Source organism: Halictus rubicundus, chromosome 3 (assembly GCF_050948215.1).
Source record: "Halictus rubicundus isolate RS-2024b chromosome 3, iyHalRubi1_principal, whole genome shotgun sequence".
Taxonomy (NCBI): domain Eukaryota; kingdom Metazoa; phylum Arthropoda; class Insecta; order Hymenoptera; family Halictidae; genus Halictus; species Halictus rubicundus.
In genome coordinates this window covers 2,594,678-2,622,653 of record NC_135151.1, presented here as the reverse complement: position 1 = coordinate 2,622,653, position 27,976 = coordinate 2,594,678, and the positions used below count along the sequence as shown (strand labels likewise).

Sequence of the window (27,976 nt, the reverse complement as noted above, 5' to 3'; positions counted from 1 at the left end):
GAGAGAATACGATAAAATGTAGAGAGAAAAAAGGGGGCCGGGCGAAGGTGTAGCGAAAACACGAGTGAAAAGGGTGAACGCACGACTGAATCCCGTAGTCGTCGGCAAGAAGTTTCGCCTGAAAGACCTTCCGCCTCGTTGGCTTTTTGTGTACACGATGCTACACACTCGATCCCTTTCGCTTGTGGATCGTGTCGCTGCATGTGCGCCAGGAAAATGTGATATTTCATAAAAGTTGCATGCTTTGGAGAGCATTTGCTCCATCGCGTCGGCCAAGTAGAAACAATGTCTTCGAGACCGTGCTTTGCGTCTTATAGACAATGCTCGTTTAGGTGTCTTCAGATCTTTGGCGTTTCTTTTTAAGTTTGTTCCGTGATCGGTGGATTTTCGATTTTGGAGTATATTTCCAGGTTGACGAACCTGGTGTTGGATAACTCTTCCGCTCACAGTTCAATAAATTGCGTTCGTTTAGGGTTTTACTTCTGTCAGAAGTCGTTCTAGTAGATTATAAATACAAGGAGATTGTGTTAACCCTTCACAAGATAATCGTTAACCAGACCCTTGTTACGTATGGAGAAGTTCGTATGGTGGATTGCTTTATATGAAAATCTCTAGAACACTCCCTTCTGGAATCCGTCAATTAAGTTTCTGATAGGAAATAGCCTGGATAACCTCCTATTAACCCCTTTTAACGAAAATCCAACTGAGGCCTTTTTTTTAATTAGAAGCGACGAAAAACGAGAATGTGACCCTACGTAACATCAAATTATAAATAGAGCACCCCATTCATTTTTAGGTTATATAAACCCGTTCATTTTCATTGTCTTCGGTCAGTAATCGTGCAGTCACGTGTAGAGTCACGTCGTGTAACATTCGTAAGAGTCAATTCTAGTGAGATCGGGTTAAAGCCCCCTTCGAATCAAAGTTTAACCTTATAGATTCGATTGAATCTAACAATTACTCTTAGACCCCGCATTGCTAGTGCGTCAAAACCGTGCAACTTAGGTAACAATTCTTTTTGTACACTTACTCTCAATTCAAACGCGACACCAACACTTGTAACAACATTTAACTCAGAATATATTTGTCTTGTTTGGTAAATCGCATAATGTATAAACGTATAACTTAATGTATAAATGTATAACTTAATTATTGTCCAATATCCTAACTCAATAATTCAACTTTCCCCGATCCGCGACATACTATAGTCCAACAAAGATTTCTCCAACCTAGTGGCTCCCCAGTTTCGCATTGGGTTCGTCCACGAACACTATACCACCCTAGCGGCTCCCCAATTTCGCATTGGGTTCGTCCGCATCCTTCAGCTCCCTGATTTTGCATCAGGTTCGTCTGTGATTCATCCAATCTCCCAGCGGCTCCCCAATTTCGCATTGGGTTCGTCCGCATTGTTACACAACCTCCTAGCAGCTCCCCGGTTTCGCACCGGGTTCTTCTGTGTTTAACTCCATTCCTAAAGGCTCCCTGATTTCGCATCAGGTTCATTCTCGACGTCTATAACCCTAGCAGCTCCCCAATTTCGCATTGGTTTCGTCCGCGTACCTAACTAACAAATTGAAGCCATATTCCTGAGATAATAACCCTTCGCCGGCCTCTCGCGTTGCTCGCAGCCCTGGCTCGTAACACCCCTATAATTTCATCAAATTAATGTAACTTAATGAATGGTTGATCATAACTCTCTGTTTCTACTTCGCACAAACATCGGGTTGTGAACCTACAAACCTTTGCTTCTTCACCACTATGTTTCTTGTTTTTCTCATTTTTCTGATAATTACATCCTTCTCCGCTTATTTACTAAGGGTGTAAGTTCTTAACATTTTACCGACCGGTAGCCTATTAATCGGCTTTTTGTCCCCGGCGCTTACCGACCGGTAGCCTATTAGTTTATCAGTTTATTAGTTTGTTAGTCTATTAAATCTGCTGACAGAATGTGGTTATCCTGTTTTTGTTTTACTAGCGTTTATACACCTTCAGCGTCTGATCTGCTTAGTACAATCTGACCCTTAATCGGTTGGCACGGCAACCGAACCAGAGCCGGTGTCAGGGAAGTACTTGTGGTCGAATGATCGGTAAGAAGTGTGTAGGATATTCAACCGGTACCGGTCGGTAGTGTTAAAAAAGCTTAGCTTCTCTAAAATCGGTGAATTAAACAAACTTCGTAGATGAAGACTGGTATTATTAAACTTGTACATAGTAGCAGTGACTGGTTAAATGTCTCCGATTAAATTGTAAGTAAATTACATCTTGTATAATCAACTAAAAGATTTCTGTAATTAATATGAAGAGAATTGTGGGTTCAGGAAGAATAAAGTATGCAATGTTAGTTAAAGATTGTCGTCTGCCTTAATTCTGGCAAATTCTTTTCATTTTCCTGTTAGGCCAATCCATAATGTTCCAGTATCGGGAAAAGTAAGACATTTCCAAACTGATTTTGCTGCAAGAAAACGTCCATATCTTCTGCCGGACCGTAGCCAATGGCCTCTCAGACTTTACGACCCTTTATCTCAATTCGAATTTCTACTGGAATTGCTTGTCCACCTAGAACATTCTCATGCGAAAGCAAAAAGGATAAATTCAGATCAGTTACTGAATTACGATCCTGGAACGCCTACAAGCATTTTGATTTAGTACTCCACTATTTTTACGAGGGTCGAGATATTTTCACCACCTGCGGTATTAACTTTCTTGGGTCATTCTCAGCTGACCCTGTACCTCCACTATCGAAACGGTTCGAAATTGCTTTTCTCTGTAGAAAAATCTGCAGGATCGTCCTGGGGGGGGGGTCCTCGCCTGGAACTTTATTTCTTGCAGCTCGATTGCAAATTTTCGATTCGGTTACGAGCAATTCCACGAAAGAAAGCTAAATTCTGTCGAATCGCAATATTCTTCGACATTTGGCAACGTTTTTATTTGGCGATCGGTGCTTTTACGTGGGTCACCGTATTCGCGACAGCGCTCGACAGATACAAATGTCAGCGCGTTGTGTCGGCGGAGGAATAAATAACGGGCGCGACGAACGGGAAACGCGATAGAACATTATTTAACGTTAAACAGAGATCAGGTCAAGGATAGATGGGCACATGGAAACCAGCCCGTGGGCAACGTGTTCTCGCCGTTCGCCCCGGTAACGAGAATTCGACGGCCGCGCGGAAAAAGGATGGGAAAATTGAGGCGCCGAGAGGGAAATATGCTCGACCGCGGACCGATAAAGCAATTCGGGCCACGATTCGCGGAATAATCGCGGCCGCGAGTGGTCGCGCAAATATTTCCATCCGACAACGGACTGGCTGGCTTCAAGCCGACCGATTCCGATCCGATCGTATAAAGATATCTCCACGCTGAAGCAACAACGAGCAACTTTCAGCTGATGATGCATGTACGAGGTTTCTCCGGATAGTACCCTTCTTTTTTTTTTTTTTTATAACATGGACAATTAGACCGGATCGGAAAACATTTTTTTGGTATCCTAATGACGGGATCAAATTCCAAAGCTATGCGATGATGCCTTCGGGTTTCGCATTGAGCACAAAGCAATTTTTAGTGGCGCCTCAGAGTTGCCGCTCGAGTAAACAGTCGCCGAGTAAATGTGTCGTTTTAGTTCGAATATTTTCAGTCTGCATAAAATTTGACCTGCAAAAAATAGAACAAAGTCGTATTATTAAAAAAATGTTATTTCATCGCGGCCAAATCCGGAAAATTTGTTCGAATTAAATCGGCGTCCGGATGTAGTTAATGTGCAATCAGTGACGGGGATGTGTTATCTGCGCGGGGCTCGGGGTCAAGGACGACGGGCAGTTTCATTTTTACGCCCGCGACTGGGTCCGGAAAAAATGCCAGAGTTCGGTAAAGGGTTTCACCGGGTTCAATACGGAAACAAAAGGGTGAAATCGGGAGGGGGTGGGGGAAAAATCGAGCGAACAGAACACGGCAACCAATAAAGTAAGCAGTAGTGGCCACACGGGGTATTGCGGACAAAAGAGCCTGATTTTTTATTTAATGTTTTGCGCGAAGCGAACCGCTGCCAAACGGATGTAAAAGAAAAACAAATCATGGCTCCTTTAGCGCGCCATTTTACCCGAAAAATGCCGCGCCAACTCGGGACCTATTCTCGACGCGAATATAGTTCGCAGCGATAGCAACAGTTAATAATTTCGCTAGCCGTCGAAAAAAAACACGGGTCTAAAGCCGCTCCCGGGGGAACGGATGTTTTGGGTTAAGGTCGGTTTCCACTGACGAATAGCGAAATTGTGACAGCGACAGCGTGCGAGTTGAAGAACATATAGAATCATTTTAAGCAATGCGAATTTTCTTTCGTTTTTTTTTTGGAAGGTGTAAAAATAAAAACATGGATATAGTGTTTGGAATCTTTAAAATAGAGGTAGAGTGTAAAAATGATTAAGTGACTCTTGCTTGTTCATTTCTGTTGCCTTTTGATTTGAAATTCATTTGTAATTTTTTTATCTAACATTTTACCACAGAGCTTGAAACTTTGCGATTATGACAAATAAATGTAACAGCTTGCTATAAAAATAATATGTGAGCCATTGCATTTATTTTTTGTTTGTTCTCTGCAACTTATAAAATAATGAAGATTATTCCTGATCAAACCCAAATCTGGAAATGCTATTTTCAATCAAGCCATTTTCCCAACTGAAACCTAACTCGAAACAAACCAGACCTAACCTAGACCACAACTAGAGCCTCTTAGCAATAGTGTATCCTCGACGCGAACGGCATTTAAAAAAAAAAATGTTAAAATCTTTCAATCCCTCGCGAACGCCAGTGGAAACGAACCCTTAGGCGTCGCAATTTATCGCGGTCGCCGCGTCGGAAGTGTTAAGCCCCTCTTTCATCGTGCTTCGAGTCGCATGATTTTTCCGTTTTCCATCCGGCTGCAACGGTATTACGATCCTGCGCTTGTCTGGCTAATGGCGAGGATATTTCACTCGCGCGAAAGCTCGAAACTCGTCTCGCTACAATTTGCGCGATAATTTTTCGCGCATTTTCCAGCTAGCACTCCGCGAGGGAAAACGAAGCTCCAGGATTTTCCAGCGTTCCGTCTCTTTCGTTTTTCACCCCCGGCACTCGTTAAAGCACGCGTTTCGACAGATTGACGCGATGCATGATTTGCTTGCTGCGTGCCTCGCATATCGATGTGCTTCCAAAGATACTTCTCGCGCGTCTGTCGACGATGATGTTCAGACAGCGGATTTTGTGCATTTCTGGCAAAAATGGGCAATTCGAAAGAGAAGAAAAGAAATTTCTGCTTGCAGTTTCTTGCAATCGATGTAGTCAGTTTTTATTTTACATAATGATCCGCAGTCTAATGATCTTACAATTAGTGAGTTCGGTACACGCATCACAGAGTATCGACTTTGGAATAGCCCCTGGTGGAATCCTTGTTGCAAGATATCGAATAACACAAGTGTAATTGGAGACTGTTATCCAAGCAAGTTGCGGAAATAGGTAACTTGCTTCCATTGTACTCACGAATAAGACAATCTTCGTCCTATGTGTACTTGTCGCGTCGTTCATTGCATATTGATGGCTAGTATAACAATAGAAGACAATCGTGTTTCTAACTCTGATTTCGAGCGATGGAAATTTACGAGCAGAAATCGTCGGGAACAACTTTTCAATCCTATTCCACTGTAACATCCAGTTAGACTCGTGATAAACTTTAATTACGTCTCGTGATAAACTTTTAATCATTAAACTTAATTTCTTTCAAACCGAAAAATTCTATTTTTTGCTGTTAATATACAGGGTGCGACCGAATAACGTGTACAAGCGAGTAGGGGGTGATTTTACCTATAAGAATAAATCGGAAAAAAAGGAACACAATCGACTTTAACCAGTTAGCTGTTGCGACCTCTTTGAAAAATGTGTACCTAAGTTGCGTCGCAAAAATTAACCGCTGTTTGAATTATAGCTGTTTTGACGAGTATACTCGTCATAACACAAAATATTGCCATTTCTTCGTGACGAGTATACTCGTCATAACACAAAATATTGCCATTTCTTCGTGACGAGTTTACTCGTCAAACACAGTTAACTGGTTACAGATCCGTCGGATTCGCGTGCTTTAGTACCTACACAAGGTGTTCATTTGAAAACTTTCCAGCCGAATATCTCGAAAAGCATGAAAGATATTATTGGGATATGGGTACATATAATAAAAGCACACTCTTTATCTGTATATGAAATAGAATTTATATTTCAATAGATTGTCTAAAAGCGTGTTGTCAGACACGTCTACGGTTTGAGAGGACCGTCGCGAATGAAACAAGAAATCGAAAACAGAGGAGCAACAGTCCAATATGAACAACTGAGGATCGAGGGTCCCATGCCGGGGACAACATACAATGTATATTAACTGCAGATACAATGTATATCAAAAGCCGATTCAAACGATCCTTCGTTCTAAAGAAATAACACATTAATTTTGTTCTATTCATGAAATAAATTCCAACAGATATTCAAAAAGTGTAAAAAACGTGACCAAGGATTCCGAGGGGGAAAGAGGGGGACAGTATCAGTTTTTTATTCGGGTGGCGTTTTCAAGGTTATTTGAAGGTCAACATTGTTTTTTGAAATGGAAACCTATATTTTTTATTATGCGAATTTATTGTACGTAAAAAGACCAGTCATTTTCGTAGGATACTTTCTTTTATCCGCGCACTAGTTTCGTAGATATTTAAAGAGAAGTAGAGCGAGTCATACTTCTACTGCGAGACAGTTTATAATTTCTTTATAACTATAACAAATTTTCAAAATGTTCACCGTAGTTTTCTAAACAGTAATACAGACGATTCTCAAATTTTGGACGAACATTTTTTAAGGTATCTGCTGGAATAGCTCTACATTCCTGTCCAATTCTGCGATGCAAATCGTTGACGCTTTCTGGTTGTGTTTTATAAACAACAAACTTTAAGTGTCCCCACAAGAAGAAGTCGACCGGAGTTAGATCTGGTGATCTTGGTGGCCACTGAATAACACCTCTTCTACCGATCCATCTTAGTGCGAATCGATTGTTTAATCACTGGCAAACTGGTAACGTGTAATGCGGGGGAGCACCATAATGTTGAAGTAAATTGCCGTTTTCATCTCTTTGGTTTTCAAGACTTTCTGTTACAAGTGGATCAATGATGTCGTTCAGTAAATTTAAATACAGATTGCCATACAAATTCTCTTGGAAAAACAGAGGACCTATAGTAGCATTTCCTAAAATGCCTGCCCCAACATTTGTTTTTTCTGGCCATTGAGTATTACTTTCTCTAATAAGATGTGGATTTTCGTCACTCTAATAACGATAGTTATGACGATTTACAGCATCGTTTAAGAAAAAAGTGCATTCGTCACCAAAACAAATGTTTTTAATTAGATTAGGAGTGACGTTTATCATATTTGTTAATTCTTCACAAAACTCAATCCGCCTTTCAAAGTGATCTTCCAATAACTTTTGATGCAACTGCATTTTATAAGGAAGAAACTTGTTATGTTTAAGTAATTTGTACACAAATCCCACAGATACACCAGTTACTATTGAAACTTGTCGAATTGAACTAGTGGGATTCACAGTAAACTATCCTATAATTTCGATTTGATCAACTTCTTTTATGAATTTTGGCTGGTTTCTTGTTAAATTTGTCACCGATCATGTTTCTTTAAACTTTGCAACTAATTGCAACACGTACGTATGAAAAACATGTGTATCAGGATGTCTCCCATTAAACGTAGCCGAAGTTCGACAAGCACTCTCACTAGCTCCACAAGTAAAAATTGTTTCTACTCGTTCTTCTAAACAACACACCATAATTTGGTCGCACCACAGCAATTATGCATTACGATATTACATTCATTCGAAACAAAGTACAAAAGGACGTCCCGGAAAACCATATAAGAAAGGAAGAAAAAGAGGAAACCCGAATTGTCTTCAATCTGGGAACAATCGGCTTTTTAACCGCCGAAGAAAATTCCCCGCGGTTAGCAACGTATTCGTCCGAGGCTTGGACGGGCAAAATTACCCTCCATTAACTAATTACTCGCTGAGGAGACCAACCATTTGGCCGAACAATTTAACGGGGCTAATATCAAACAATTGCGAAATAATACGTCCTGTTCGAAACACTTGCTGGCTGGTTCTCGACAAACAACGCTGGGAATGTTAGCGTGTCGATATTATATGATAAATAACTTCTTTCTCGGTTCACTGAAATCAATTTAAAAGTTTCGAGCGACATTCCGCGAGGCGGAAGAGAGAAATACTGATAGAATCAACTCTGTAACAGGGGTGATTGATTTCTCGCCGAGGTTCATCGACTGATAATAATTTTGTTACACTGCTAGGCGTGATAGTGAACCAATTTAGGGTTTTTTATGCAAAATGAAAATTTTATGTACCAATTGCTAGAACAAGAAATTAAATAGAAATTCATTTTTCATCTGAATAATTTTAATGAATTAGGTATAATTTTATTATTGATGTGTTGCATTTCACGCACTCGATTTTGTCTTATCACTTATAACTCCGGATCTTTCTACAAAATAAGTCTGTATCTCAATTACAAGAGAGAGGGGTTACATAAAAGTTGATTTCTTCTCTTAAGAATTTTAATAGGTTGCAAATAATATACTATTAAATTCATCTGATGTTTCTTTTATTTTGTGTCTCACCTACTCGTTTCTGCTGTAAATTCATAAAATCCTCAGTCCATTTATAATACTCTGCATTCAAGGTCAAATTTTATAACTACCACATATAAAGTTCTAAGACCTCTCTACAGGCTGTTCGACTACAGGTGGGAGAAAATTTAAGAGGTGGTTCTCCAACACAATATAAGACGAAAATAAAGAATAAACAATTGCGATTTCGTCTTCATTTTGTAGTTATTGTCGATTAAAAATCCGCCTAAAATGCGGCAATCAGACCAACAGCGGTTACGTTGCGCGCGACAGTCACGGGGGTCCTCGCTCGCATCCAATAGTTAGGCTTTGACGTCACACACTTTAGCCAATAATTCGGCTAGAACCGAAAATGCGCGTGGAATGACCCAATCGGATGGTTTGCACGCCGAATTCTTGCCAGGCGACTTCTTGCGAGGCACGCGGAGTTTCTGTCACTTGATTCTTGACAGTCGCGCTCCTCTATGACGCACGTAACGTACAAGTCTGTTGACCGGGTTGTCGTATTTTAGGCGGATTTGTAATTGTTAATAACTAAAAAATGGAGCCGAAATCGCAATTTTTTATTGTTCATTTTCGTCTTATATTGTCTTGGAGAAACACCCCTTGAATTTTCTCCCACCTGTAGTCGAACACCCTGTATAGGTAGAAAAATACGGTCTGAAAATTCTGCTATTATTGTATTATAACTCGCAAACTATACGGGACAAGAAAAAAGTCTCCAGCCAAGAGTTGTTCTTGTTGATGAGAACTCTGATAAAACATTTGTCAATTGTTTATATGATTAAAAAAAAAGAATCGAAAAATACCCGAATCATACCTGCCTATGGATATCATATCCCCAAATTTTCTAAAATTTTAAAATTTCCTGGTTCGGGATCATTCCTTTGTAAGTAGAGTTTGAGACTGCATCCAGTAGAAGTTTCAAAATTGGTCCGGCAACGACGATTGCGTCTGCAATAACAACTTTGAATTCCTGAGAGAGGTCTGTTGTTGCGCCCTGTCCGCGCTTAGCCCTCTAAAACGGTAATCTGTCCTTTCGAGGGTCTCCACGGTGAAACGTACTTAACGGTATCTCGGCGTTCTGTCTGGTTTCAGAGAAGTACACGGCCCTGCAAAATCTGGGAAGCAAAGGGAGCCGAGGCAACGGGCGGAGGACGAATCGCTGGAATCAAAGCAACTACAGGCCCCCCAGCAGATCCGCGAGACAATCGTCCTACTTTCGTGGCGCGCTGAATCTCTTCTGCTGCACCGCGAGAACCAACTACGTTTGAACCGGCCGCGTTTTGCCCGCCAAAAGATAATGCGAAACTCGTTTCCTTCGATGCGTCGTTGTTTCTTCGTCTCGACTGTGCTCTCGAACGGATTCTTTAACGAACAGAAACGACGAGGCACAGTGTTCCCTCATCAGATTCGAGGGACACTGCGCGATCAAGTAGCAGACACTTCCTATTGAGACAAAGAAGAGTCCCCAATAATTTCACCGTGAAATGACGGTGATGAAAATGGGGAAAAACTCGAGACGAGGGAATACTGTTGTGTATCTACGCAGAGCTGAAAAGAAGACTCGCTGACGGAATGCGGGTTCGAATGGACACTGGGAACATTTGTGTATTTTCGTTATTAATAGTGGTCATCGAGAAGGATCCTGCAGCCCGCGAGACTTCTTTCCAGTTCTTCGCAGTACATCCTTCGAATACTCAGGAGTCAGCTGAAGAACCAAAACTATAAAAGAATGTGAGCGAGCGTGGATCGTATTTTCTGACGAGGCAGGGTGTAATGGCTAAGCAGGGTGGGAGATTTTATGGAGAAGTCAGTCGCGAGAGGAGGTGACGCTGAAACAGTCAATAAAGGTGAGCAAGAAGAGGGGGGAGGGGAGGAGTGTACGTGTGGAGGAAGAGGTTGACGGAGAACAGTATCTACTCTGTCCTACTAGCACCTCCCTGGAACCTTTTACTCTGCTTTGTTAAGCTACTGATGGCTTTAAAGAGGGAGAGAGGGGAAAGAAAACTGATCAATAAGAAGAGACTGAAAGGAGGATAGTCGTTCTGTCCCACTGACTCCTCCCTGAATTCATCCACCGAGGGGCTGCTCGGTGGACGCAACATTGGGACCTTGTTGCGTACACCATCGAGGGATTAGAGAGCTTCTGGATCTTTGAACTGTTTCCTTTCTTTACACAGCTCGATCGCCTATGATTATGTTATTTCAGATCCATCATTTTCCCAAATTTGCCCTCTGGTCGAATTAACGCGATGGCAAAAGTCAATAGGTCAAGGGACCCAATTACTGTGGGGATGCCAATTACTGTGCCTGCATTAATTATAATTTTTAAAGCACAATGAATATTAAAAAAGAGATATTAAATTGTTTTCATTAAAATCTGTTAATATTGTATATGTTATATATTTCTTTTTAAATATTCATTATGCTTTAAAAATACGTATAATTAATATAGGCACAGTAGTTGATACCCCCTCATAAATTGGGTCCTTTACCCTATAATAAAAAGATGCACAGCTGAACTCTAAAATGCCTTGTTCGAAAATTGGAGTCAGATTATATTAGGCAGGTCAGACGCTGACGCTGAGGGCCTATAAAAGCCAGATACTAGATACTAAATATGCGTTTATACACCCTCAGCGTCCGACCTGCCTAGTATAAGCTGACCCTTAAATGCTGTGGGAAGACAGGAGATTTTGAGAAGAATTCTAAAGTCGATTAAAAATATTACAACAACCAAATTCGTATATTTAATATTCGCTTTTGCCGAATTGGAAAATGAAAATCAATTTTACTTTGCAGTGTCGTAAATTGAATAGATAGAATTTGGTTAAAAATTAAATAATTTGACTAAAGGGTTAACATTTCTCGCATCACAAATAAATCGGCATACGTGATGTTCTGTGAGGATGAGGGTTAATCTATAATGTTTTCTGGATGCAAAATCAGCCTAGGTTTTCGAAAACTAAAAAATGAGGTCCGCCGAGAAATGTTTATTTCAGAGCTGTGGGATCTATGGTGAGTATATCGAACTACGATTTTTCTATGGACTACGGATGTGTGCTATGCACACCAAAGAGGGTGCTATGCACACCAAAGAGGTACCAAAGAGAATTGTTCGTCACCCGCCTCGTTTTATAATCAAACGTAACGATCAACTAGACGGTTAGTTGATGAAAACCTGACGCAAGCTTTATTTAGTTCGTAAGTACAGATCTACAAATATATAAATATACGCATAAAGAAAAATATATATACATATACAGGGTGGGGCATTTAAATGGGAACACCTAAATATCTCGGTTATTATTAGTTGTACAAAAAAACTCCACAGAGTAAAGTTGTACTGTTTCAAGGGGCTAGTTTGATGAGGGTAAACATTTTTTCTCAAGGTCATTTTTTTACATGATTTCAAAGTTATCGATATTTTTCTAAATGGAATCATATATTTTTATTATCGGTATGTGATAGCCGAGGTCAAGACGAATCCAACGACCTGTAATATTATGACCTTCACGTGACCTTGAGTTTGTTATCACCAACGATTCCACACCATATATTTACACTCCATGGGCGCTGGTGTACAACTTGTCGAAGCCATTTCGGGTTTTCAGTGCATCAATAATGCATATTATGTGTATTCAGTTGTCCCTGGTTAGAAAAAGGAGCTTCGTCAGTAAAGAGAACATCATAAAGTATTCATGTTTGTTTTTGCTACAATGTCCATGTACAAAAACACGATTCTCAAAGTCGTTGCCATGAAGCTCCTGATGTAAGGAAATATGGTGTGGATGAAAATGACGTTGCAATAAAGAACAAAGAATAAAGAACGTCCAATTTTTCGACAACTTGTAGCAAGATCAATATTGACTGTAGCCAATACAAAAGTTTCGGCATCTTCTCCAGGAGCAGGCTTTCATCGTTTTCTGTTCCGTGATTTAATACTCCCTGTTTTACAAAACAATTGAACTATGCGGTCATAACTTTGTCGAGAAGTATGATTTCTCTCAGAGTATCTTCCTGCGTACAGTTGAAATGCTTGTACTCAGTTACTTTTAGCCTCACCATAAACTAAAATAATTTCTACCTTTTCTGCATCACTGTACACCATCGTTTCAGAAAAGTAACGTTATCTTTCACAATCGAATAAATCCCGATGAATTTCTTAAACGTACTGATTAGAGTCACCGCAAGGAGAAGAATTTTTATCAGCATTTATAATTCATTGGAAGCGTGTTTACAGTCATTAGTCAAGGTTCAAGAACATTTCTTGAAACCCTAGGGGGATCATGTCATCGTTATTTCACTGTTTACATTAAGTGTTCTACTTTTATGAATTTTTCGTACTCAAGGTCACGTGAAGGTCATAATATTACAGGTCGTTGGATTCGTCTTGACCTCGGTTATCACACAGCGATAATAAAAATATATGATTCCAATTAAAAAAATATCGATGACCTTGAAATCTTGTAACAAAATGACCTTGAGAAAAAATGTTTACCCTCATCAAATTAGCCCCTTGAAACAGTACAACTTTATTCTGTGGAGTTTTTTTGTACGACTAATAATAACCGAGATATTTAGGTGTTCCCATTTAAATGCCCCACCCTGTATACATACGTTACAGTAAAACGAACATATTTTTTTAAATGAAGAGTTTCATTTACTAAGGAATCGTACAGAGCTGAATTGACGCCACGCTGCGGATGTTCATGCAAATTACCATTTTATACGGGCTGTTTTTATAAGAATTTAGGTCAAGGTTAAATTGATTCGATAATTACGATTTATTCGGTAAGAGTTATTTGCGTAAGACAACGCTTCCGACATACATTCTTCAATGGATTGTTTCTTGTATTTAACTTATAAATTGTAAACGCACCGACATCCGCAGTCGGATTATCGTATATTTTCCATCCTCCGATCTGCATAATTAAACAATATCAAAATGTATTTGTAGGAAAGGTGAGGATCGATGTTAGGTATTATTGTTATCGATGTAATGTCATTTGATCGTGTAACTGATCGCGAGTACTTCGATGCTGTTTCACGTTAGCATAAGATTCGCGATTAGGTTCCATTACGGTTTTTCTTTTGTGCTATTCTTCATCTATCAGTATTGTATTTCAATGCTACTACATTATAGTCGTCAATTATTAGTTTCATTTTACTCAGTTGAGCAACTCGCATTTCTCGTATACAGTGTTTACTCGATATATGTCCAAAACACGGGTCTAGCCAGGGACATATGTCAGCCAGGAGACACTATTTTTTGATCCACACCGAACGTAGAATAATTCTGGGACTTTTATCGGCTAGGCATTTGGGACATATGTAGAGTAAACACTGTATTTGGCAAACCATGACATAATGTGAAATAAATGCAAACGCATTCCGCGTCACATCTGTGACAACCTTTCATTCTAGCCACTGACAATTTTCAGATACGCCGACCCAAGATTAATTAATTTTAATTACTCAATAAAATATTCATACTTCTACAACTACACCAGCGGACTGAAAAGGCAAAGGGACTTGTGGATATCATGTCTGTTCGCATAAAATTAACATGAATTACATTGTCGATTATTCGTAACTACATATGTGTTTTAACCGTCACCACTCCATTTATTTTTCCAACTTGAGGAGGTATTCTGGTGCAGAGCGTCATTTCTGCGCCATTTTTAGCATTTCTTCGTTGCATTGATCTTTTGATAATATTTATTATCATTTGGAAAATATTTAAATTATGCGTGCCGCAACTTCTTTGAACCAAGCATTATTTTGTTTTTAAGAAAAAGTGTCTTCCTTTGCTTCGAAAAACGAAAGCATTTTGAAGTTCGAGTAGCAATTTTTTAAGTGTAACAGTAAAAATTTAGAAAAAATCCGACATTTATTGTAAATTTTGGTGGGTCTGCTGAAAATTCTCGTGAAATTTTAGGTCTATTGGACAAGTAGATCTTGAGATGTCGTGTCAGCCATGTCAGAGAATAAGGTTTCAAGAGAAACACGTTTCAAGTTTCCCGTGACAGTTATACGGAACTATGTATACGTACTTGAAATATCTGTAACTTCGTTGTTTGTACGAAATTAAATATGAAATGTGCCTGAGGGCATACACTTCAAGAAAATGCAACAGAAAATCGATATGTTCGAAGTTCCAAACCAGAATGCCTCCTCAACTTGTCCCTTAATATCAAATCTGCATAACGATAAAAGACGAATACGCAAGTAACCAACTTTGTTAATTCCTTCTCTAACAATGAAGAGCTAAGCTAACGTGCGATAAGTGTCAAATGAAATTATTCGCGGCGTTCACGACTAGTGAAACGGTGTACAGAACACGCTGTTTGTTGGAACTCGGTGAAAAATGTGTTTGATCGATTAATACACGTCGTACAGTTTTGTTAATAAAATTGATGTTTTCGTTGTTGCAAGCGTGACAAATTACTAGCAATTTTTTTTGCGAAAAGTCTACGTGACCTGAACGAAAAGCCACGTAAAAAGGGCCAGGCACGGAGAGTGTTAATGCATAAGCAATTAACGTCGTACGTAAACGATCTCGAACTTTGAGCGCACACGGTTTAAAGTATTACAAGAAAGTAGATCACTAAATGCCAATCAAATTAAATGTTAACGAGTCGAGCATTGTCGTAAGTGGACCAACACGAAGACGCATGGCGCTCGTTTGCGACTATAGTGTGAAGCGTCTTGAAGTAGAAACTCATGCAACGCGCTTAGAATAAGGTAAATTTTCGAAAAATTGTACGCCCTATTTTTCACCTTTATGGTAATTTACCACATATTTTTAGCCCCTTGCACTACGATTGTTCTTCACGTCTGCAACGATTAGAAAAGAAAAGAAAAGAAAATTTGTACGTATCGCTTGTCGACCTCTGCCTTAATCAGATTCAATATTAATATCAGAGGAACAGAATATGTTATTCTAATTTCAAATAAATTTCCATCATGAGTGTGACTCAATGTCGTACGGCGAGTGGTTAAAAGCAGAAAACATTGTTTTGTTGATCAGTAGAATGGAATCGTTAGAAACATATTCTCAAGATGAAGTACCACTGATTTATAAAGAATAATTCGATGTTATTGACTGCTTCTGTGAGTTAATCTCCTGAATCTTTTGCGACGAGGACCAACGAAACAAAATTATTCATTTCTTTTCCACTTCGCAGAACCATCGACGAGGAAAATTCGTTTCGAAGTCTTCGAGGATCAGCCCTATAACGATTTGAATCTATATCAATGTTTGCAGTCTCGTTCTAATATTTATACTCGATCGAAACTTTGATGGAATCACGTGCCCCGCTCAAATCGCAAACGAACGACATCGTTTCTATACATGGTTTATTTTAGAATTAAGTATTATCGAATGTACTGTGTATGAATGTATGAATATGTGTACATTTAACGAGGCAAGTTAACGCGTATGCGGAGTGTCTTTGTTGGACGAATTCTTAATTATTTTTCTAGGAAATGAATATGCATACTACTATTACTTTCACTTTGAACTACCATCGAACGGATCATACGCAACTTCTGAGCAGTAGTGTGACACTTTGACATGCCAGACACTCTGCATATGTTCGATTACCATTCCACCACTATCGATAGAAACTTACTTATCGCCATTCCCCTAACGCAACGCTAAATATACCATAGCATAAACGTGAACAGCATGTTAACAGTTCAGATAAGTTCGGCGAAGTAAAAGTAGGATAATTTTACTATCATAGTTCAAGAATGAATGGCCAATGTTCCTTTCTCATTAACAGTAAAACTTCCAGAGCAGTCAAAATGATCCATTTTCAATCTTTTACGATTATTGAAACTGTAACGACTCCTTTACAGAATATCATTAAGCTATCATTTAGCTTCAGGCAGTTGTATGTCAATATTTAAACAATTTTTAAAGGTATTTTATCTGCGTCTATTGATCTTATTGCAGCCGTTGCATAAATTTCAATTGCAATTAATCATCAGGGCTAGTTAAACGATGCCATTGAAGTGCTGGGTCAAAATGGAACCATTCAAATGTTAATTACATTCATTCATTCGTATTTACATTATAATAAAGATCAACTGAATGCGCAATGCCTGGGATCTTGTCAATTTTATACAACATTTTAGAAACATTAAATTCCGTGCTCGGTAGTTCTACAGCTAAAAGTATCAGAAATTCTTAACCCTCGGAAGACGGATGTTCTTGACGACTTCATAGGCCAACACCACCTATATTCCTTACTTGAACCACCTTTTTAGAAATGTTTTCCGACTACTCTGATCCCCCCTACTTAGATCTAAGTAACGAATAAATGAAATTAGCCTACAAACGATAAAAAATTAGACGATACCTTCGAAATGATGGGTCGAAAAGAACCCCGACGCCGCCATCCGAGGATTAATAAAGATATCACGTCGATTCAGTTGTGTACATTTGAATCTGAAATTATATGGCCCTTCAATTGCAGCGCGGTTTGCTCTCGACGCGTACGATCAGATTCCGTGTGTTGGAATGCAATCAAACGTTTACTGTTACGGGGACGCATTACTTTCCCGCGTGCGAAATTCGAATCGACAACGAGCGATTGAAATTGGACGACCAAAATCGCGATATCAACAGAGGCTCGAACAAAGTACGATGTAAAAGTTCGCAGTGACAATTTCGCTGTGGAACGCATGTCTCGATTTGATCGCGACAACACGATTAGGTCTGGACACGAGAACGCGCATGTTACGGTCCGAGAAAAAATGTATTCGCACACCGCTGATTTTTACTGTTAATAGTTAGTGACCATTTCCAGCGCAGCGTTGCGCTATTCGTTTCACAAAAGGAACACATCCGAAAAAAAATGTATTTGTGCTCCGCTGATTTTTACTGTTAATAGTTAGTGACCATTTCCAGCGCAGCGTTGCGCTATTCGTTTCACAAAAGGAACACATCGCAAATCACATCGTATATGAAAAATAATGAATGGACGACGCATCTACGTGAACGTGTGAAATATTAATAACTTGATCTTGATTTTCGAGAAATAAACTTCAGTTGTAACGAGTGTCCTTGATTTATTCGTCAGCTATAGATCTTGTTGCGTTACTGTATGATTAAAAAATAATTTCTTTTTCATCAACTGAGTGGCAACGTCTGACAGTTTGTCGAACATTATTTTTAGATTTTTAGATTCATTACTTTTACATTTTTAGATTTTTAATATGCCATTTTAATTAATTTGAGATCGCAAAAAGCATAAAGCAGCTGGCATAAAGTAGATTCTCGTGGCGTTCGTTTCAGAGCACAAAACTTAAAAAGTTTCAATGGGAAGGTACTCACAGAGAGGATAGGAGAGTGCTCACGCCCGGGTTTTCGGCGTTCCCGATATAGTGCTGACATCAGCTCAGCCTTAGCATGGCACAGAACCGTGTCGTCTTTCTTAGAACAGAACCGTGTCGTCTTTTAGCATGACACAGAACCGTGTCGTCTTTCCTGGAACAGAACCGTGTCACCGACGAGATATATATAAAGACTGCCAGCCCCCGTGTTAAACTGCGAGTCTCAAAGTGGGTGCCAGGTGGGTGCTGGGATCGGTCGGTAACGGACCCAATGTCGAGATACTCTCGTCGGTTGTGGAACTAAGAACGTGGAACTATCACGGATCTCAAATACCAACACGCAAAACATGCCGCGCTCGCTACCTAAATAGAACATTTGCTCGTGAATTACGGAAGAAATGTCAGTGACATAGGCAATAAATAAACGTATAATGCGTAGAATGAAAATAATTATTTTGTATTGTATAATTTCATTACACTGTTATTGCCTTCTTATTTTCCATATTATTCACCATTGTAATCATTATTTTATAATCGATAGTTTATAGGTGTAATTAATTAATTTGGAACTTATTGCGATATTTATAAAATAATGATTAAGAGCGGGGGAGAGTCAAAGGATATAGAAGGAATAATAGAAGGAAGTATAAGGATAGGAGAGGAAGAATGGAAGATACTAGGGGTATATGTAAACAAAGACATTGAACGGAAGATGAAAGTACTGAGGGACTGGTGGGATACAGGAAGGGACGAAAAACTAATTGTAGGAGGAGATTTTAACGCGAGGACAGGCAGGGAAGGAGGAGAAGTAAGGCAGGAAGAAGATGAGGGGGGAGGCTGCAGGGAGTCAAAAGACAAGAAAGTAAATGGAAAAGGGAGGAAGCTAATCAGAACGTTAGGAGAATTAGGATTAGAAATAACGAATGGAGGGATAGAAGGAGACGAGAGAGGAGAGTACACATATATAGGACAGAGAGGAAGGACGGTAATTGATTACGTGATAGGAGACAAAAGAACAAGAGAAGGGATAGAGAGCATGGCGATAGAGGAAAGGGTAGAATCAGATCACCTACCGGTAGTGATAACAATGAAGAAAGGACAAAAGGAAAAGGAAAGGGAGATAAGAAAGAAGGATAAGAAACGAGCGCAAAGAGTAGAATGGAGAAGAGAGGTAAAAGAAAAATTTAGAAGGTTAACAGAGGAAATAGAAGTAACAGGGGAAGAGATAGGAGAAAGACTAGGAGAACTAGAAAAAAAGATCAAGAGCGTAATAGAAGAAATAAGGAGTACTGAGGGCATGAAAGAGTCGAAAAGGAGAGGATGGTGGGATAAGGAATGCATAGAAAGAAAGAAGGAACTAAGAAGGGCATTAAGGAAATGGAAAGAAGGGAAAGAAGAAGAAGAGGGATATAGAAGAATGAAAAACAAATACAAAAAACTGTGTGAAGAGAAAAAAGAGCAGGAGAGAGAAAAGATACTAACGGAAGCAGGGAAAGCGAGGACAGAAGGAAAGGTATGGGATTTTCTAAGAAAGATGGGAGGTGGAAAAGGAAAAGGACAAACGAAAGAGATAGAAATGGAAAAATGGAAGGAGTATTTTATGGGGCTACTAGGAGGAGTAGAAAACAAGATAGAGGGGGGAGGCAGGAGGAAAAGAAGCGAGAAAAGCAATGAAGGGATAGAAAGAGATGAGATAGAAAGAGCAATAAAAGGATTGAAAGATGGGAAAGCAGCAGGGGAGGATGAGATGGGAAATGAGATTTGGAAATATGGAGGAGAAAATATAAGGAATGAAGTGTGGAAAATATGCAATAGGGTATGGAATGGAGAAGGATGCCCTGAAGAGTGGAAAGTAGGTGTCGTGGTGCCGATAAAAAAGAAGGGGGATGGAAAGTCACTCGAATGCTATAGAGGGATAACGCTACTGAATACGTTGTACAAAATCTATACAATTATATTAGAGGAGAGGCTGGAGAGAGAAGTAAAAGAGAAGAGGATGGTGCCAGAGAACCAGACAGGATTTAGAAAGGAGAAAGGGACGATAGACAATATATATGTAGTGAATTATGTAGTAAACAGGGAACTGGCGAAGAAAAAGGGAAGGTTAATAGGATGCTTTGTAGACCTGAAGGCAGCATTTGACAGCGTGAATAGGAGAATATTGTGGAAAGCATTAGAGGAGAGAGGTGTGAGCGAAGGAATTAGGGAAAGAATAGAAGAAGTGTATAGAGAGACAACATCTAAGGTGAAAGTAGGAGGCGAAATGGGAGACAAGTTCTGGGTAGGAAGAGGGGTAAGGCAAGGATGTCCGCTAAGCGCGAAGCTTTTTATACTGCTTATGGCCGATCTAGAGGAAAGAATGAGGAAGAGGGGGAAAGGTGGGGTGGAGATTAGGGGAAGAATGCTATACACTTTGCAATATGCGGATGACCTCGTGCTGCTGGCGAAAGAGGAGAGCGGGATGAAATTAATGATAGAGGAATTCAGAAGCTATATAAAGGAGAAGGGACTAGAAGTAAACAGAGAAAAAACGAAGATAATAAGATTCGAAAGAAGAAGGCAAGAGAAAAAGACGTGGAGATAGGGGGATGGAACGGTAGAAGAAGTAGACGAGATAAAATATCTCGGGTACGTATTCAAGAAAAATGGGGGACAAGAAAGACAGATAGAGGACAGAACAAGGAAGGGTGGAGGAGTGATGAAAAGTGTGTGGGGGATAGGGAAAAGATATTTTAAAAATAAGTACAAGAGAAGAGAATGGTTTTTCGACGCACTGGTATGGCCAGTGATGGCATACGGTGTGGAGATCTGGGGATGGGAGGAAAGAATGGAGGTGGAGAGGATGCAGGAAAGGTATATAAGATGGGTGCTAGGGGTAGAGTGGACAACACCAGGGTATATGATAAGGGAAGAGACGAAAAGAGAGAAAATGAGAGGGAGGGGCGCGAAGAGGGCATGGAAGTTTGAAGAAAGGTTGAGAGCTGGAAAAGGAAGCGAATGGGCCAGACAATGTATAAAGGAGATAGAAGAGAGAGCTATAGGAGGAAAGATGTCAAAATGGGAGATAGGGAGGAAGAAATATATAGAGGAAAGGGGGAATAGAAGAATGTTAGAGGAGGGAGATAAGGAAGAGAGGGAAGAAGAGTGGGGAAGGATAGAGAAAAGAGAGAAAAAGAAAGAGGAAGAGGAAAACTGGAAGAGGGTAATGGAGTCTAGATATAATATATGGTATAAAGAGATAAGGACAAAGGAAAGACCCGAATACCTAGAAAAAGGATCAAAAGAAGAAAAATGGACGAGGATAGCAAGGTACAGGCTGGGGAATGAAATGAGGGGAGGAAGGTACTGGGGGGAAGAGGAGGTGAGACGGTGCAGAAGGTGCGGGTACGAAGAAGAGACGTGGGAACACGTGTTGGAAAGGTGCTCGAGAGATCAAGGGTTGGAAGTAGGAATTCAAGAGAAGGTGAAGGAAATACTGGCTGAGGACGGGAGAGGAGAAGAGTGGATGAAAAAATTAGACCGGGAGAGAAAAGAAATACAGGACGGAAAGTATCAATGAGAGGGTGAGAAAGGAGGAGGCAGGAGTGAAAGGAAGAATGAGTGAGAGAGAGTGAAAGCGAAAAGAAAGAAAATGTAAAGGGAACGGGATCTCTATGTAACCCATAAGGGAACATTAAATATATACATATAAAATAATGATTATTCAACAAAATATATTCTGTAATAGTTATAGAATAAAAAAAAAGAATAAATACAATATTCAAGTAATGACAATATTCAATCGTTCTTATTGTGATCCGTAGTAAAAAACAGAAAATTAATTTTTTTACTTATTTAACCGATAATACCACTTCTAATGCTGGACTGCAATTATTCAAGTAAAAGTAGTAACGAAATAAAAGTGTTATGTAATGAAACTAACTTTCGACGGCTCTTATCCATATAAAGCTATTTGGTGGCAGTATTATTGCTATTTGTACAAACACACAGATACACAGATTCTTATATCTTGCAATGCACGTTGTTTTTTTCTCCGTCAACCGATTTCGATGAAATTTTCAGTTTGTGTATCACTAACATAGAGGTAGAGATAAAAGTTTTGAAAAGTGTCTGTCTTTTTAAGTTTTAATTATAATTGTATTATTTGCTATTTTTTATACCTTATAGAATTGTTTCTTTACATTTAATATTCTTTATATTTTATAAGCAATAAACTTTATGTATAATCATTAATTGTATTGTTAAATTTAATTTTCTGTGAGTAATTGTCAATACATATACGTTAGTAACCACATCTATTTGTCCGCGGCGAAAACCAAGCTGTCGAACTCGAGACGGGAAGGACTCGCCGCGTCTCTTTCTTTTCATATGCTGTCCTTCTTTGCGTCCGAAACTTCCGTCGTTCATTACACAAGTAAATATCATCGGAATTTTGTCATATTTGGTACCGTTTTCCTTAGAAAAATGCCACGAGTATGTTGGTGAAAGTCCGATAGAAAAATAATTAATAATGAAAAAGTTTATTTTTTTATTTAAAGGCCTGAGCTCACGCCAGTCTTTCATCTTTTCCGAACGCTTCGACTCTCCGCGGCTCTTTCTTTCCCCTTACGCGGTCCTTCTTCGCGTCCGAAACTTCAATCGTTCATTACACAAGTAATATGTTGGTAAAAGTTAAAAAAAAAATAACGAAAAATAAAGAAGTTTTGTAATTGGATTAGTAGTGGTCTTCTGGTCTCACACCGATATAGCCGACAATGTGTGGCCCCCTCCACGCCGACGATGGTTCTCGAGTTTCGCTGTCCGCTTCTCCGTGCAACATTATATCGGAGACGGATATTCTCTCCGTTTGAATACCAGTCATTTTGGTGTGCCATAGGTTTCTTATGGCAGAGTTGGGCAAAATATTTATCTAAATAAAAATTTCGAATAACCAATAAAAGATAAAAAAATTTTTATTCGTTATTCGAAGGTTCGAATAAAAAAAGTATCTTTATTCGACGAGTATCGAATAAATAATTTTATCCGACGAAAAAAGATAATTCTTTTTATTCGAAGCGGATTTATTCGAACTTCGAATAATTTTTTCATCTTTTATCTGTATCTTTTATTCGAAGGCTTCGAATAAAGCTTCGAATAACTTTTGCCGAGCTCCGAGCTTCAAAGACCCAGCGACGACAGACGACATACAATGTAAGCGGATGGAGAATCGCGCACGAATGAAAGTTTAAGCTTTTAGATTTTTCAACATATCCTCATAAAATTGTGACGAGCGAATGGAGGGGATTTTCGAGGGAAGCCTTCGAATAAATCTACGGATAAAAATGCTAAATACAGTCCAATTTGTACCGTGTTTAGTGTCATTTTAATCAAAAGAATGCCACGAATTAGTTGGCGCAAGTCCCATAAAAATATCATGAAAAACAATGAAGTTTTGCAATTGGATTGGTAGTTGTTTCACACCGATATCTCGGGACTCCGCGAGCTCGGAACTTCAAAGACCAGCGACCGACCAACAGCCTACAATGTAAGCAGACGGAGAATCGTGCATTATTGGCAATTTATGCTTGTATGTTTTTAATCAGAACAATATTGTTAAAACGAACGAGTTGTAGAGCTTGTTCCGATCGAAATGAGTCCAAACACGACATCATTTGGACTGTCTTTAATGAGATTGTAATTCTTATCGTAACATTACATATCAGTGAAACTTGTTCGATTACACTCGAATTTGACCCCATTTTCATCAGGAAAATCCCCTCGATTCGCTCGTCACAATTTTATGAGGATATGTTGAAAAATCTAAAAGTTTAAACTTTCATACGTGCGCGATTCTCCATTTGCTTACATTGTATGTCGTCCGTCGTTGCTGGGTCTTTGAAGCTCGGCGCTCGGCAAAAGTTATTCCAAGATTTATTCGAAGCCTTCGAATAAAAGATACAGATAAAAGATGAAAAAATTATTCGAAGTTCGAATAAATCCGCTTCGAATAGAAAAAATTATCTTTATTCGTCGGATAAATTCTCGACGAATAAAATTATTTATCCGATACTCGTCCAATAAAGATGCTTTTTTTTTATTCGAACCTTCAAATAACAAATAAAGATAAAGTATCTTTTATTCAAATTTTCATTTAAATAATTTTTTATCCCAAATAATGCCCATCTCTGCGAGGGCCGTTAGCACCGTGAAAGATTTACTTAATATTTAATTGAATTTAATAATTACAAAGAGGGTATCATGAACAAAGTGCATGCACTTGGAACTGTTACAAAAATATGTAAGATCACCCTTTCGATGAAGTATCGAATGAGGTTTATAACACGAGCGACTGGAATCCGCCTCTTTTGAGGAGTATAGTACACACTGCATGTCTAGCCTTCCTTTAATTAGTTTTGGAGGCAGGTCTCTGGAAGTTGTGGATGCATTCGCTTGTACGGTCTGGCTTGCGAGTCAATAGCAATTGTTAGCGTACCATAAAACTCCAGATGTTACACAGAACACAGGTAGGTGTGCTGGGCGCTACGTCACCAACGCACTAAAGGACTGAAATGAAGGAAACACTTTTGTTTTTTCAATGGTCGTCGCAAAAAATTGGTCTTCCTTGAATATGGATGGTACCATGGTATTGAGTTGTAAAGGAGTGTTAAACAGAGCTGCAATGCAGCCCATAAAAAATTAGTAGAACGGTGAAATAAAGAGTAAACTAGAATGTTTTCGAGTAAAATTATTTAAAAATAGTTCTAATGTGTTTTTAAAGTCATCTAGTAAAAATCTTATGGTGCTGAGGTGGAAAAATATTTATTCATGAAAGAAAAATTTTTTAAATTAATAATAACAGTAGCTAAATATATGAAAAAATTTAAGATAGTGTTGATGACAATAGCTCATTATTAAATTAATATTCAGGTTGGTCGCTTTTAAACTTCGATATGAGATCTTTATTTGTTCGAATTTTTCCGGATTTTCCATTTTTTACAACTAAAGTTTGCAACTACAAACTTGGAAAAAAAATAAAATACGTATCATTACAATTAATATTAGAGATTTTGTACACAAGATTTACATGTTAGTTACATATTTCATATAAAACAATTAAGCTGTACGTTCTAATCCTGGTTAAAAAAATAATGTGCGTTCAGTTTTATGCTAAAAGACTGACCGGTTCTGTGCCATGCTAAAAGACTGACCGGTTCTGTTCCAGGAAAGACTGACCGGTTCTGTGCCATGCTAAAGCGGCGATGTCACGAAAGTGGGAACGCCGAAACCCCGGGCGTGAGCACTCTCATTCCTCTCTGCCTGTACATAATACATAATCTAAAGAGTTCTTTATAAAATTGTCTTAATAACTTAACATCCAGCAGAGTACCAATGGTGAAACCCAATGACATTTCCATTTCTTATAAAGAGTTTTACTCACTGCAAAACGTGACGTAAATTGTTTAAGTAATAAAAATATGTTTGTTTAAACAATATTTTAAGTAATAAAGATGTACTGGTTTAATCATTTGTTTCAATAATACAAATGTACTGGTGTAAACATTTGTTCCAATAATAAAAATTTATTTGTTTAAACAATTGTTTAAATAATACAAATTTATTTGTGTAAGTTAGCGTTTAACTAGTAAAAATGTACTGGTGTAAACATTTGTTTCAATAACAAAAATTTATTTGTTTAAACAATTGTTTAAATAATCAAAATTTATTTATGTAAACAAGCGTTAAAAGTTTAAACGATAAAAAGTGTTCGATTATTAATGGTAGTCACTGTACCGTGGTACGTATTCACGTATTATGGCTTGGCAACGTCGGATAAAAAAGTCGGCCATCCGAACATCGAATACAATTTCGAATAAAAGATACATTTCATTTTCATCTCTGCCAAATACTCGTCCCGAATAAATCCTCAAATAAATCGTCTGGCCACATCGAGCTTCGGATATCGAATAAAAGTTACGAATAAATTTCGCCGCGACATCTGCCTTCGAATACATTCTGAAATTAATTTTTATTCGACGCCTAAAATCGTTCGGATGGTCGGCGGACGCCGAGTATCTACAAATAAATCCGTCGAATAAATGGGGGCGTTGCAATCGACCATCCGAATAAATCCTGACGTAGCCAGAAAATCATCCGGAGGCACGTCGAATACAAATCTCGAAACCAGACGCTCGTCGAATAAAGATACAAATAACTGCTCGCGATTCATCCGACTTCGAATAGAAACAAAAGAACAGAGAATTTGTATCCGAAGGCGCTTCAAATAAATTTTTCATCGGATACTGCCCAACTCTGTATTATACTCCGGGGTTCAGTGTACAGTCGTAAAAATGTGTTATTGCAAAATTGTTTATAATGTTGAAAATTAACGTTAAACTTCGTTAAATAGTTTTTGAAAGGAATGGATATATAAATATTGTATAATATTGATGTGTATTTATACGAGGTCGCCGCCGCGTCTACAATGTATGCTGGCGGTTCGTCGGCGTGCTCCTTGCACAGGCCGCCACACTGGTACTCGCACCAAAGGTCAAAAGACTGAATTCTGGTAAGCTGAGAAAAACTGTTTGACAGAATCTGAGCTAACTAACCTGAGAATAGATTGTCTTAGACTTTTATATTTTTCGATAATGAATAACTAGCTAGTGGCTCGATGGGGAGGGAAGAGCAAAACGCATACGCGTGCAGGTAGATTAAATACTCAGAGCGGGTGACCTAAGTGGGCGAGTGCAGGCGAGCCGGTCATAAACCTTAGCTCGCTGATGAGAGCCCTACGGAAGTACACATTTGTCCCATTGTCCCATTGTACGGAAGTACACTTTTTAGAAGAAATGGCCGAGATAACGAACCAAAAAGGCAGTAAACCATTTTCACACTGCACAATTATAAACATGGAGATAGCGCAGGTTGCTTAGCGAGAAACGTGCGGCCGCTTCTCGTTATACATTATGCAGTCAGTCTCATAATTGATGGCAGACACTTTAAATCAGAATAACTTTTTTTATAAATCGACCAAACGACCAGCTTCTAGACAGCTACTAGATGACATGTAATGAAAACTCAGGAAAAATTGCGTTATATAATTGCGTTAATTGTCGAGCTAGGAAGTAGATTTAACTTTGCTGCCACTACGAATTATTTGGTAGTTAGCATGATTTTGGACCATCGTATAAAAGATCGACTGTTATCCACGGAGAAGAGCCAACAATTGCAAATTGAAAAAAGATTTCGAGATGAAAATCTGTAAACTTTTTACAAACATTAAAATATTAACTAAACAGAAAGTATGACGAGTGTTGAACGTAGACATCAGATCCTTTTAAAAGGGCCTAGCCGATTTATGGTCAAAACTGCCCTTAGAGGTTTTTCAATGATTAATGAACAATTCGAAAGCTGACTAAGAAAAACCCCTCTGAGCAAAATTTCAACCCCCTATCTTGCCCATGAGGTTGGTTACAGGGTAAATTAGATTTCGCGCTTCTCCGCGTATTTTCCGCACTCTGATGCTTCCTAAAATTCTGAAAAAATGTGACATATTTTGGATTCTAAGGCTGACTTTTGATAATTTTTTCAGATCTTTTTGTTACAAACTGTGGTCGTAAAAAAATGAAAAACCTCCAAAAAATCGGAAAAATGCAGATTTCTCAAAAATGTGAAAACATGCTATTCTACTGTTTAGTTCCTTGTTAAAGTACTATAACAGGCAGTGTCGTCAATTTTTTTTAGATTTTTTGTTGTGAGACATCATCGTCAAAAAACAATAAAAACCGAATTTTTTCGACGTTTTTGCTATTAGGAGGAAAGTTACACTTGTTGGTTTTATCGCAGATATATATTAAGTAATTTTTAGCATTATTAAATTGAAACAAGTAATTGTTTGGCCTAAGAAATGTGATTTAAGAGAAAGAATAAATTGTATTTTGTGTGA

At 38.8% G+C, this 27,976-nt stretch overlaps 1 protein-coding gene and 1 long non-coding RNA gene across 3 annotated transcripts in view; both read left to right on the top strand.

The window, feature by feature from the left end:
• Positions 1 to 11,781, top strand: part of Dcma (decima) — a 43,323-nt gene extending 31,542 nt beyond the window's left edge. Inside the window, exons 6-7 of the mRNA XM_076784795.1 lie at positions 9,802 to 10,556; positions 10,640 to 11,781. Coding sequence (XP_076640910.1) covers positions 9,802 to 9,977 — 176 coding nt within the window. The 3' untranslated portion in view covers positions 9,978 to 10,556; positions 10,640 to 11,781. The remainder of the gene's footprint in view (positions 1 to 9,801; positions 10,557 to 10,639) is intronic.
• Positions 11,782 to 11,787: 6 nt separating this feature from the next.
• On the top strand, positions 11,788 to 16,422 carry LOC143352374 (uncharacterized). 2 transcript variants are annotated; one of them, XR_013081912.1, is made up of 4 exons: positions 11,788 to 11,910; positions 13,334 to 15,453; positions 15,897 to 16,066; positions 16,195 to 16,422. It is a non-coding gene; the product is annotated as an uncharacterized LOC143352374 (long non-coding RNA). The 2 variants fall into 2 exon arrangements; XR_013081911.1 differs by lacking the exons at positions 15,897 to 16,066; positions 16,195 to 16,422 and adding an exon at positions 15,565 to 15,808 and having other exon boundaries at positions 13,334 to 15,496.
• The last annotated feature ends 11,554 nt before the right edge of the window (positions 16,423 to 27,976 follow it).